The sequence below is a fragment of the Drepanopeziza brunnea genome, assembly GCF_022702325.1.
Source record: "Drepanopeziza brunnea f. sp. 'multigermtubi' strain 214-2 chromosome Unknown ctg15, whole genome shotgun sequence".
NCBI lineage: Eukaryota > Fungi > Ascomycota > Leotiomycetes > Helotiales > Drepanopezizaceae > Drepanopeziza > Drepanopeziza brunnea.
Window position 1 is genome coordinate 1,944,102 of NW_027094078.1, and position 12,300 is coordinate 1,956,401.

The 12,300-nt window shown below is 51.9% G+C and overlaps 6 protein-coding genes across 6 annotated transcripts; 1 reads left to right on the plus strand and 5 right to left on the minus strand.

The window, feature by feature from the left end:
- Positions 1-537: 537 nt before the first annotated feature.
- Positions 538-2,346, minus strand: L3040_008424 (uncharacterized protein; the record flags this gene model as incomplete). Its single annotated transcript, XM_007292073.1, has 1 exon — positions 538-2,346. The coding sequence occupies one exon, from the start codon at positions 2,344-2,346 to the stop codon at positions 538-540; it is 1,809 nt and encodes a 602-aa protein (XP_007292135.1).
- Positions 2,347-2,853: 507 nt separating this feature from the next.
- Positions 2,854-3,602, minus strand: L3040_008425 (uncharacterized protein; the record flags this gene model as incomplete). Its single annotated transcript, XM_007292074.1, has 3 exons — positions 2,854-3,106; positions 3,158-3,242; positions 3,317-3,602. The coding sequence occupies 3 exons, from the start codon at positions 3,600-3,602 to the stop codon at positions 2,854-2,856; spliced, it is 624 nt and encodes a 207-aa protein (XP_007292136.1).
- Positions 3,603-4,322: 720 nt separating this feature from the next.
- Positions 4,323-5,961, minus strand: L3040_008426 (uncharacterized protein; the record flags this gene model as incomplete). Its single annotated transcript, XM_007292075.1, has 4 exons — positions 4,323-4,679; positions 4,726-5,568; positions 5,619-5,696; positions 5,827-5,961. 4 exons carry the CDS (start codon positions 5,959-5,961, stop codon positions 4,323-4,325), a joined length of 1,413 nt encoding a protein of 470 aa, XP_007292137.1.
- Positions 5,962-6,624: 663 nt separating this feature from the next.
- Positions 6,625-7,868, minus strand: L3040_008427 (uncharacterized protein; the record flags this gene model as incomplete). Its single annotated transcript, XM_066154043.1, has 3 exons — positions 6,625-7,573; positions 7,626-7,789; positions 7,842-7,868. 3 exons carry the CDS (start codon positions 7,866-7,868, stop codon positions 6,625-6,627), a joined length of 1,140 nt encoding a protein of 379 aa, XP_066010583.1.
- Positions 7,869-8,238: 370 nt separating this feature from the next.
- Positions 8,239-9,409, plus strand: L3040_008428 (uncharacterized protein; the record flags this gene model as incomplete). Its single annotated transcript, XM_007292077.1, has 2 exons — positions 8,239-8,367; positions 8,423-9,409. 2 exons carry the CDS (start codon positions 8,239-8,241, stop codon positions 9,407-9,409), a joined length of 1,116 nt encoding a protein of 371 aa, XP_007292139.1.
- Positions 9,410-9,538: 129 nt separating this feature from the next.
- On the minus strand, positions 9,539-10,803 carry L3040_008429 (uncharacterized protein; the record flags this gene model as incomplete). Its single annotated transcript, XM_007292078.2, has 3 exons — positions 9,539-10,407; positions 10,488-10,549; positions 10,646-10,803. 3 exons carry the CDS (start codon positions 10,801-10,803, stop codon positions 9,539-9,541), a joined length of 1,089 nt encoding a protein of 362 aa, XP_007292140.2.
- Between the last annotated feature and the right edge of the window lie 1,497 nt (positions 10,804-12,300).

Below are 12,300 nucleotides of genomic sequence, written 5' to 3' on the forward strand. Positions count from 1 at the left end.
CCGATCGACGCATCACTCACAGAAAATAACCCAACCAATTACATATGCGCATAACGTTTCGCTAATGTCTTGAAATATCACAATCGCTCTGCGTATCCTTTCGCTTTCCAGCGTATGATATGTCATGATTTGTTATATAGCATTCATCCAAACAGCAAAGGAGAACTACGTTGATTTACATACAGATATAAATAAAGCAATACATACATACATACACACATAAATACCACTCCTTCGTCTATAACACACCTACGTACACACACACATACACTCTGAGAATGACCAAGCCGAACCCGAGCAGAGCCCGAGTGGTACATGACCATTATATTTCTACCATCAGAATGAAAAAATAAAAATATAATACGCGGCTGTATACTTTCTCTGTCGACGGGACGGCCGGTAATCCTTTTGATCTGGCACGCGCGGTTGTGAAGAATAAACGGAGAGGTGGAAACACAGCATCGAAACACGGATTCAATCGCATGATGTGTATGTCAATCATACCGGGTCTCATAAAAGCCACTATTACTATCCCTCTCATTTAGCATTCCGGACGTTTCTCTCTGTTTTGCCTCTTTTATTTCCTCTAAGTTTCTCCGTCGGCCTTCCGGTCAGTTTCTTTCCTGTCTTCTCTCGCTTCTTCTCAGTCTTCATACCCGTCTTCTCCCCTGTTCTTTCCCCCATGTTCTTTCCCGTCGGCTTCTCCACCTTCTTTCCCATGAGCTTCCCCCTCGCCTCCATCTTCCTCTCGAGCACTTTCAGCACACCACCCGCTAGGTGCAAACTCCCCGTGACAAGCACCAATACCCTCTCCCCCTCCCTCTTACTGACTTTATACGCCAGATGCACAGCTTCATCCACGCTCCCGTACACCCCGCATAACTGATTCCCATCCAACATCGTGAACACGTTCGCCAAATCCTTCTGCACCGTCAGATCCTGCTCCGTCTTAGTCTTCCGCACCTTATTCGTGCAGAACGCCGCATAGGTGAATTTGCACCGCTGCGGAGCCAGACGCCGCCGCTCTTCCACGTCCGTCTGTTGGAGGGCTTGATCCTGCAGCGCGGTCATCAGATCCTTGAGTAACGCTGTCGCGTCCCGGTCTGCTTGGTTGAAGATCAGCATTGTTGCTGTGGGAGGGTTTGGAGAGGCGCTGGCGAGGGTAAGGCGGGAGCGAAACCATTGGGCTGTTGCGGTTAAGGATTCAGTAGTGTGTGCCCCGTCTACGAACCATTCCGTATTCCCGTCTGGGATGTATTGGCAGCGGGCGGGCCAGGAGACAGTTTCGAGGCCAGCTATAAAGGGTTCTGGAAGATCTGTCGATGTATCTTTAGCGATTCCTAGAGTCCGGAGATGAGAGGATGCGAGAGCTATAGCCAAACTCGCGTTATCCTTTTGAAAGTCTCCTTCCAGCCCCAGCTTCACTTCATCGTTTTTCAAAGCCGGCAACCGCTCCACAACCGTCAACCCCGTCTCTTTCTCAAAGGCCCTCTCTTCCAAGATTAACATGGCAGCAGGATCTTGCGGCACCGTGAAAGCCGGCACACCCTTCCTCATAATGCCCCCCTTGTGCCACGCAATCTCCCCGATAGTCTCCCCCAGCATCCCCTTATGGTCGATCCCCAGACTCGTAATCCCACTTGCCGTCACAGCTTCCGCAGGCAAGATGTTCGTACTATCATATTCCCCTCCAATCCCGCATTCGATCACCGCACTTTCCACACCCTCCTGCATGAAGACATGGAAAGCCATAATCGTCAAATACCGAAAGTACCCCGGCATCTCTCCCACATTCCCAACACCCGCGGCACCAGAAAAGCGATCCCAGAGTTCATAGAAGTAGTGCTTAAACAACACTTCTGAAATCGGCAAGCCGTCAATCCGTATCCGTTCCCGAACGTGTATCAGATGCGGTGATGTATACAGCCCGACCCTGCCCATTGCTTTTCCGGTATCGTTGACGGTGCCAGAACGCCAGTATTGCAGCAGTATATTCTCAACCATGACAGAAACGCTTCCCTTGCCTTTGGTGCCCGCGATGTGTATACCGCGTAGTCCGCGAGCTGCTAGATCTTCGACCGAGTACCCCGCTTTGCGTATCCATTCAAGCATCTCGGGGATTGCGATCTTGTCCATATGGCCAGGAGCACTCGAGCTCGATATCGATGTTGTGACCGCACGATTGGACTGCAGAGAGTCAAGGAGCTTCAATGCGCCATTGTAGGTACGTGAAGGGGATATGGTGCGGGGAGAGGTTGAGAAACGGCGGTGGAGGGATTGGGTCCCGCAGGGTGAAAAGGCTATGGTGGCATGGCGAAGGGAGGTGGGGAGGAAGAGAATCGCCATCGGTGCATGTTTTGCAGAATCTGGGTATCGTGGCACAGAGCTGGATAGTTGTTGGGAGTTCGAGTAAGTAGTCGCGGTCCGCGCGTTCAGTCTCCGAGACACGTGATACGAATTGCGTATCAGCTCGGCTTCCTCGTGTCGCTGGGATCTAGCTGTGCGAGTTTCTAAGCTGATTCTCTCTGGAAATTTGTTGTCTGTCAGCACTCAACGCTCAATGAACACTTGATCGAACAATCGTGATATCGACACATAACCCAAGCCCTTTGTGGCTCACTCGAGCCGGAGGTTTCGAAAAGCAATCAATTTCCCAGTCCCTCTCTTCCAACACATACTCGAACATTCTATTAGGCTGCCTGCGTATTGATGTGATGTACAGACAAAGAAAAAGTATCGCAGAATACGTGTAAAACGCAGGTCGTATTCATACCCACATCCACGCACTCGGCTGAATGCAGATTTCGCTGCCCTCTTCCCCTATATTTCCAGTCCCATCATGTCATTCATCGCTCAGTGGTGGGAACCGGTATCGCCTCGGTACCCGACAATCTTTCCCCTTCCGATAATCTCGCCAACGGTGAAGAATCCCAATACCTCGGCGGTGACAACAGCTCCAGCAGCGTACTGCGCGCTGGACATGTTGCGAACGCGGGTGAGGAGGCTGATTGTTTCGCCAGTGGCGCTCTTGGAAGAGAAAAGGGAATCCGGGTTTCGTGCAGACTTGACGAGACGCTGGAAGTAGGCTTGGAACGTAGAAACGGGTCTGTCGTCTGTTAGCATTTCGTACCTCATCTGAGCTTCCGATCGAACGTACGGAGGAGTCATCTTCTGTCCCTTGAACACAAGTTTTCCGAGTTCCATTCCAACTCGCGCATAGTAAATCGTAGGGGGGATTTGTCCTGCCATCAAAATCAGCCATTGAACCTCAGAAAATCCCTCGTAGCTCCGCAAGTCGCCAGAGACAATTACTCACGCTCAACAAACGCAATAAGCCGTCCGGTACGTCCACCAATCTTACCCAACGCACCCGACAGCTTCTGGGCCGCACCAGAGATAGCCGGGCCAGCCGCAGATGACACACGCGAGAGACCTTCTGATGCCTTAATCTTGTACTGTGCAGCGGTATCTGATGCCTTTGCTGCCGTGTCCTTTGCAGCTTCGGTGGCCTTGCTGGCTGTGGATTCGAACCGGGCGGGAGCTCGGCGCAGGGGCAGCTTGGCTGCGCTGCGCACAACGGTCCTAGACATTGTCATTGACATATTGAGAGGGTAAGTATCCGCAAGTGACGGATGCGGCGGGTTCGTAGAGGAGAGAGCTTGTGGTGGGCCGGCAATGGGGAAGGAGGTTAATCCTACGAGGGCGGAAATGGAAGAATTGATAATACGTCCTGGGCGGTGAGGGCGGCCGGCAGAATAAATATGTAGAGTCACTTTTTTCTGTCCGCCAGACTTTGCGTCATTAAATTTCTCATGTAGGTTAAAACTTCCAACTTTGGTCAGTATTTAATAGATTGCTGGAAGATCATAGCTTCTTGTGTGCTATTACATCCTCAGTTAGAGATGGATGTCTACGCATCCCAGGCACCGAAAACGATCGCAAAAAGTGGGCTTCAGCAACGGCTTAATAAGCGCCAAAGATAATAGGCATACCACACTAAATGGGCTCTTTACCCTTCATTACCATTTATTTGTGAAGGGAAAGTCGAGAAAAACAGTTATTAAATCTCAAACGCTCAGTGAGCTCAAAACCAATCAAGAATCAGATCAAGGATTACGAATTTAGCATATCCGGCACTCTTCTACGTAAAAGAATAAGATTGCTGAAATTGAATATCTATCCAAGACGCTGCGTGCTTGCTTATGATGCTGGCCCAGTTTATATAGACAGCAACTCCTTTGAACTCCAATACCTATATGCATACACCGCTAAACTAACATAAAGATACACAAAGTAGTGACAAGCTGTTCACCTCCACCCAGCTATACCCTGGTCTCATTGTTCCTCCCCACCGTACTCGGACTCTCCGGATCCTCGCCATCACTTATTAAGCCCTCCAGCTCGAATTCCTCAGCATCGCGAATCTGTCTGCTATCACTTGGCGCATGGCCACCGTTCACTCGTGGTAACCTTGGCGCACGCTCGTCGTCCTTTGGGGGCACGGGAGGAGAAGAATTGATGGCATAAAGATGCAGGAGCATGTTGGTGAAGAGGAACACCAGGAAAGCAAAGGAGTAGAGGACTAGGATGTAGGAGACGTGAGTGATGCCTGCGTCGGAGATGAGTTGCATTTGCTCTTCCGTGGCGCCCATGAAGATGAAGCCGGATGCATATAGGAGCTGTGGAGGTTAGCCTAATACAAATTGAGAGGGAGGGGGGTCTTACAAAAGGCGCCATGTATTGCCAACTGTTTACGTCGCCATCATGGCCACCAATGTTGGCTCTGTCGCGTAGCACGAAACAGATCTCGATGATTCTGGCGAGACCGGCAGCCATCAACGTGTAACCAAAGACTGTGTGGACCATAGAACTCAAAGGCAAGTGCTGCGAATGCGCGCTCATCGCCCAGCCGGTAATGAAGATGACGAATCCGGGGACAAAATTCCTTTTCGGGCTTCCATCTCTCTTCCTACTCATCCAGATACCAGTGAGGCCGGCGCACCACCAGATAACACCCATAGTCGTATGCTGAATATCGTTTCCCGCCCAAGGACTTCCCCATCTATGCTCCGTAAACGTATTCACGCATCCCCACGCCGCAATCAAGGCGCTGTCGAAGAACTCCTGAGAGCGTCCAGTCCGTTTCAGCCACGCTTGTCCGACGAGCATGATAATTGTCAAGACAACACCATATCCAATAAACGCACTTCCCATGATAAAATGCGCCAGACACTGGCCCATGTGATCGTCTCTGCAATATCCCAGGGCCGTGATACCGCCAAACAGCATTTGCACCCACGCCGCTACCGGCATCGCCTTGCCAACAATCCCGTGGCCATAGACGGCGACCTTTCTGATCTTGCCATGGAACCCTTTTGTGATATGAAACTTTAGGTAGATGCCGAAGACGATTTGCACGATGAGCATCAGCATGAGACAGTTGGCGAAAGAAGCGTGGATGTTTTCCGAAAAAGCTCTGCCTCCGTGGAGGTGGCCGAGGAAGTATGCCGGGACGGCGATAGCAGTGCCGAGAACTTGGACGGGGACATGCCATTTGTTGCGGGTTATCTAGTGCTTTGTCAGTAAGGGTGGTTTTGGAGGGAGGAGGGAAAACGTACCCCTAACACCATGCCGGTAGGGAAGACGATGCCGAAGGAGAGCATCATCAGGAGGATGTGAATCCATAGTATTGTGTCCTGTGCCAGCTATCAGCGCTGCTCCTCTCCATCTATGATGCAGCTCCTCCAAACTGCTATTGTTCTCCATGTCCCTGCTTGTCTTCTGTGGTTTGGACCTTCGAGTCCGCTACTCCTAAGGGAAACCTACAATCGGTTCCTTTGAAGTACTCTCTCCCTCCGCAATATGCGACACGTCGCCGTGCGCTTCAACTCCCATATCCATACTTGAGTGAACAATCGCGAGAGCGACTGCCCAAAAGGGCGAGATGTTGAGCAGAGCCATAGTGATCGTTCGATTGTCGTTGCTCGATGGTCGTCCCACGAGGGTTCCGAGGGAGTGAGTAGAGGTAACTTTGTGATCTCGGACAGGCCTTGGGGCTTGGAGCCCTTGTCGTCGCCGGAGCTCTAAGACAGTCAAGTTGCACAGAGACGAATGTTTGCTTGGGACAGAAATCGAGGTCAAGATCCAGCTGTGGTTGTGGGGGAGGAATGCGGAATTCAGGCGCAGCGATTGGCGTGGTTGTGATGTGGCGGCTCAGCCCAAACTTGGATGCGCCGGCTATTTCGGGATCTAGAGGAAGAAAGAAGAAGAGAAAGAAAAAAGAGAAAGCACTGACGTTTCTGGATTAATTACAACTAGATAAATGGGTGGTTTAGCATTGAGAATAGGAACGATCGACCTGATTTTCCTGGTAAAACCGATTTGACCGGGTAATGCATTCCGTCATTCTCAATGCGAGCGATTCAGGGGCCAAGAATTAGACGACCGTTGTTGTTGACTTTACCTGCCACGGATAGAACCATCTTTGATGATCAGACTCGAGCTAGTATAGCTCATGAGCTTGCTTCTCCCTCTACTCGGTGGCAGTCAAACCAGCTTTGATTAGCTAGCTGATCCTCACCTTCACTTCTAGCCAAAGCCTTCTTTCCGGCTCGCTGACCATCTTCAGGCATCACTATTCCCAACCACCAACCGCCTCAATCCCATCAACCCTATCCAAACAGCCTCTTCCGTCCTAATCGTCCTGCTTCCTTGATTCGGACAAACATTGACCCAGCGATCAAATACATCTTCCGCCTTCATCACCCCCAACTTTTGCAACTCCTTATCATTCTTCACTGCGACTTCCAGCCCCGCTACTCCCCCCAGTACAATGAGCAAGTGTTTGAACTTCCCCAATTTCTGCCCCTCACTCCCAGAATACAGCTTCTCAACATCAATTCCTCTCTCAGACAATCCAATCGTAACGTCGTATCCCCCTTCATACGGGCACTCTGTGAAAACATCACTCAGACTCCCGGCTTTCCTAACATTAAATCCCCAATAATATCCCGCTTCCTCGCGGGGATCATTAGGATTCACAGGTTCCGCATCAATCGTAGGTGCATTCAGATCCTTATTCGCCGCCTCCGCGCCCTCAGAAAACTTCAACGTAACCCTCGTCTTCTCCGGAATCTGCTCCTTGACCGTAACCGGGATCCTCAGCCCAGCTTCCACATACGTGCCATGCTCATCAGCTCCCGGCAGCGTCACGCCCTCTCGATACGGACACCACTCATCGCTCCGCAAATGGTGCGGCAGATCCAGACTTGACAGTGTCCCCGCCGTCCTCAGATTACCGTGTAGCGGGAACAAGTGTTTGCGCAGATGCGGGGGCGTTTCGAGGTAGCTGAGGAGGTGGACGAGGAAATGGTCGGGGTCTGAGGTTCCTGTGTACTCGTCCTGCGCTGGGTCGGCCTGATGCGCGAACGAGTGGGTACGGTTGTGATGGCGCTTGTTGGACTTGTTGAGGCCGTGGCCGTCGGAGAAGATGGCTATTTCATCTATGCAAAAGACGGCGAGGGCGCGGGCGATGTGGCCGGCGAGGGAGGTGCGCTGGTCGTGGGTTTGGGCACTTTGCTGAGGTCAGCAATTGGTTCTTTTGTAAGCTGGCACAGGAGCTTAACTTGGCGATTATGCTGCCGGGTAATGCGACGCTGACGGTCCAGTCTCTGCCTGACGTGGGCTTGAAGATGGCGGTCGGTTTGGTCGTGTCGATTTCGGCTGTGGAGGAGGGGATCGCAGGAGCATTGAGAGGGTTGGCTTTTGCCTCGGATTGGCGTTTCCGCTTCTAATTAGAGGCAATCAGTATTTAATACTTTAGTATAGCTTGGAAAGCTTGCCTTTGCGTTTGTCTCGCCTCTGCCCATGATTGCTATGTGGTGTTGAATATCTTCGACTCTGGCGATAAATTATAAATATTGGGGCAGAATAAATTTGGCGGTGAGTGAGTTTGGGCCGCAGAGGGCCCGGTACAGACCCATTAAGCTTTCCCAGATCAACGACATCTGCAAGTCATCTCTCCCAAGTTCAGTAAAGATAACTTTTAAGGTCGATTGTCTTTTGCAGAGTATTTATTTGTATGTCTGTGAGTTGGATAAAGAGAACCTCCGAGTGATTCGGTCACCGAGTCCATGCTTTCGGTCACTTTATCTCCAGGACCACCACTCGCTTCATTACAGCCCAAAATGTGATATCCAGGGCCGGAACGTCTCAAATAAAAGTTCATAACCGTTCAAAATGGCTACTACCTCCTGCCCACGCTCTTCCACGCCCAGAATCATCCAGTGGTTCATCGACACCCGCCCCCTCTGGCCCGTCCCCAAACAAGCGAATGCCCGAGACGAAGTCTCCCACCTCAAGACCATCGTAAGTTCACCCTCTCCCGTCCACCACGGCAAAACATGCTCAAGCCCCTCTCCAGGCATCAGAAGAGCTCTCACTCTTGTCGGAGTCCGAGCAAAGTTCCGTCCTCCGGTACTACCACATCCGCGACGCCAAGACCAAACTCGCTTCCCACCTTCTCAAACACTACTTCGTCACCCTGTTCTCCCCTTCTCTTCCCTGGGCAGACTCAATTATATCTCAGGAGACGAACGGAAAACCTTTCTACCAATCCTCGTGCCCGGAACGGCGATTGGATTTTAATGTCTCCCACCAAGCCGGCCTCGTCTCCCTCATTGGCGCAGTTGGGTTCGAGGGGGAGAGAGAGGTAGGCACGGATATAGTCTGTGTCGGCGAGAGAGAGAAGATAGACTGTGAATATATTGACCGTGAGGGACTGTTTAGGTGGATCGATATGCACGCTGAGGTTTTTTCTGAGAGTGAGTTGAGCGAGATGAGGTTAGGTTCCTTGCCTTTATCCACTCTCCTCCCTTCTTCTGCTACCGAGATTGGAACAGAGGAGGGAGTAGAGATCGGTGGGTTTGCAAGGGACAAGATTGCGAGGTGTCAGAGACGGGATCAGGAGGTTAGCATCAGGGTTGAAGGGGTGGAAGGGGGAGGGAGAGATGTGGTGCTCAAAGGAGAGGATGTCGTGAGGGCGAAAGTGAGAAGGTTCTATGCGTTCTGGTGCTTGAGGGAAGCGTATGTCAAGATGACGGGAGAGGCTTTGGCGGCGCCTTGGTTGAAGCAGCTTGAGATTCTGGGGGTGCGAGCTCCTGAGCCTGGGAACCCAAGCGAGACCGAAGGGGATCTGAAAGAAGGAGAAACGGTAAAGGACTTCCGGATCGCCTTCAAAGAGAAGCAGGTGACGGATGTCAAAATGGAGCTATCTGCTCTGGGCTCGCAGTATATGATTGCAGGGGCGATGAGGATACCTAAGGAATCTGGGCACGGAGAGGTGCAGATGGGGGCATGGGCGAAGCTGGACCTGAGGGATATCTTGGACTTGGCTGCGCATAGAAGATAGGGGCATTCTCGCTAAACAACATTCAGTGAATCTCGCTTCCATGTAAATAAACACAGCAGAACTCGGGCCTATGCAAAAAAGTATCATTCATCTAAGACGAAAACCATCCATATCTATGACCCGACCGCTCTAGTCTCCACTCTTGATTTGCACCTTAATAGCACCGGTTCCCGGGTCGGCCGCCGTCTCGAACGCCTTGATAGCATCCTCCAGCTCGAAGCGGTGTGTGACCAGCTTCTTCATATCAATAACGCCACTCTGCACCAACCGGATCGCCCTGGGCCACGTATTGCAGTACCGGTACTGGAATTGGAGATCCACCTCCCTGACACTGAGCCTCATGAACGGGATGCTCATCTCATTCTTTCCGACCCCGATAACAAACACCTTCCCGCCGAACTTCACAGCCCAGATGGCTGCGGCAATGGAGCTCTCGACACCGGTGCATTCCAGCGCGACGGCTGGCTCGATGCCGCCGAAGGCGGAGACGATGGCGGCCGCTGAGGCCTCGGCGGATTGGCGGGTGACTTTGAAGGTCGTGACGGAGGGCACCATGGACTTTGCGAATTCCAGTCTCCCTTCGTCGATATCCGTAATCACAATGGGCGTCGCGCCCGCCGCGTGACAGCACAGCAACGTAATCAGCCCGATGGGCCCTGCTCCGCAGATCAAGACCGGGTCTCCCAGCTTCACGCCACTGCGCTGCATCGCGGCTAGACTGACGCTCAGGGGCTCGAGGCACGCGCCGTCTTCGAAGCTCATGTCCCCGATCTTGTGGCACCATATCGCTGGGTGGTTGACGTAGCGGCGCAAGAGGCCCGGGACGGGGGGTGTAGAGAGGAACTGGACTTGTTCGCAGCCGTTGTAGCGGCCTGTGAGGCATGGCTCGCAGGTGTTGCAGATTACGTTCGGTTCGATGGCGACGCGGTCGCCGACTTTGAGGTGTGTGACGGAGGGGTGGACAGAGAGGATCACGCCGGCGGATTCGTGGCCGAGGACTGAAGGGGAGAGGCGTTAGGTATCGGCCGTGGGCGAGAAATCGTCGAGCTGAGCGAGAAGAGACGAGGGAGTTGCTTACTGTGTGTGCCTGTAACTATCATGGGCCCGATGCAACCTGCGTGCCAGAAATGGACATCTGAGCTGTGTGCAGATAGCTACATGTTAGCTATACTGACTGTGACTGTCCTGACGACCTAGATCCTGAGAGGCGCTCCGCCGATAGAGGAACAAACATACCCGCAAATTCCCGTACTCTTGATCCCCACCGTCACCTCCCCCTCCTTCAGCGTATCCCCCTTCTGCACACTCTCCAGACTGGGCTCGGCCTCTGCCACCCACAGCTCATGCGCCGGGTTGGTGTAGACACCGATGTTCGGTTTGAAGCTCTTATCCATGGTGACGGGTGGGATTTCTACGGCGGAGGGTGTCATAGCAAATACCTAAGTAGCAGACCGGGTCCTCGTCTCTTACTTATGTAGTTTGGTGTCCCGCCCACTATGTAGACTGTGTAAGTACCGGATTCTCGCTCTACGGACGTGGCAAGCGATTGATGATTGATTTGATAGTCCGTCCCTCTGATCACCTTCTACCAGTCCGTCCGTACAATTTGATTGACTCGATCAATGAGCGTAGATGGAAGAAATCTGGACTCGCAGCTCTCCCTCATCCCAAGTCAATTATTTATCCACGGGACCCTTCCTCTTAACCTGGTATCTGGTCGTAGGGGGTACCTACTCTACCGGATCGTCACATAGTCCAAGCAAAAGCTTCTTTACCCCGCGAGGTCGTATCGGCCATTGCCTCACGAATCACGATGTCGCGATTGCTGGCCGCGGGGCCAGGCTGTGGAGCCGAGGTGCAGCTACGACCTGGGATATGCGCGCCAATAGTAAAATAGCAAAATAATAAAATAGCAAAATAGTAATTGTGGGACTGAGCCTCTGGAAGCGGGCTGGATGGGGCTGAAGAAGGAAAATATCGCGAAGTCGAGAAGAGTCAGATGGAGGATGGGTGTAGAGTTGCTTAGAAAGATATCTGCTTAGGAGGTACCTATCAAGATGAGCTGGAACCGATGTCGCCGACTCGCTTGAGCCTCGGCAAGTCTAAGCGAGCCATGGAATCAAAACATGGGATTCTACGGCGGAAAGATCTCCGATGGGTTTTCGAAAACCATACCATACCTTGAGTACTACACGTACAAAAAAAGTCGGCATTTTACCAAGCTCTTCATATCATCGCATCTAATTTATAAATCCCTTTCCTGTCCACTCCCGGCTTTCAGTTAACCATCCATCCATCCATCCATCCATCCATCCATTTACCCTAGAGAGGGGTAATCAGGCTACACAGTATAGGCAGTCGTCTCAACTACACCCCTCACCCCAGGACCGATCAGCTGCTGACCGTCCATTGGTGGAATATAATTGCAGCGAGCCGATAGCCTGTAAGTAGCGTGATCTAACCGACTCAGCTCAGAAAGGTAGTATATTGACTCCGTATTCCAACTCACGCCTCGGGACACAAACAACCCTTCTTTTCTATACGGGGAACGAATGAAAGAATGACTGATTGATTGATGGATTGATTGATTGATTGATTGATTCCCTTTTCGAGAAAGACGTCTGAAAGCAATTGTATCTCAATCATTCGAGTTCTACAGAGAGCAACAGAAGGAAGGGAAGGGAGGCTTGCAGACCAAAGACAGACAAGTACGGTATAGATAGATACTCGGGATAGTTGCTGACGAGTGATGTGGAGGGATGAATAAGCAATGCCACACGGGTGGCCCCCTCCCCCACCTCTGGCCCAGCTGGACGGTATTGGAGGCTCGGGGATCCGAGATAGTTCATTAGCCACGATGAGAAAGAATGTGCTGGGGGTCCGGTCGAGTG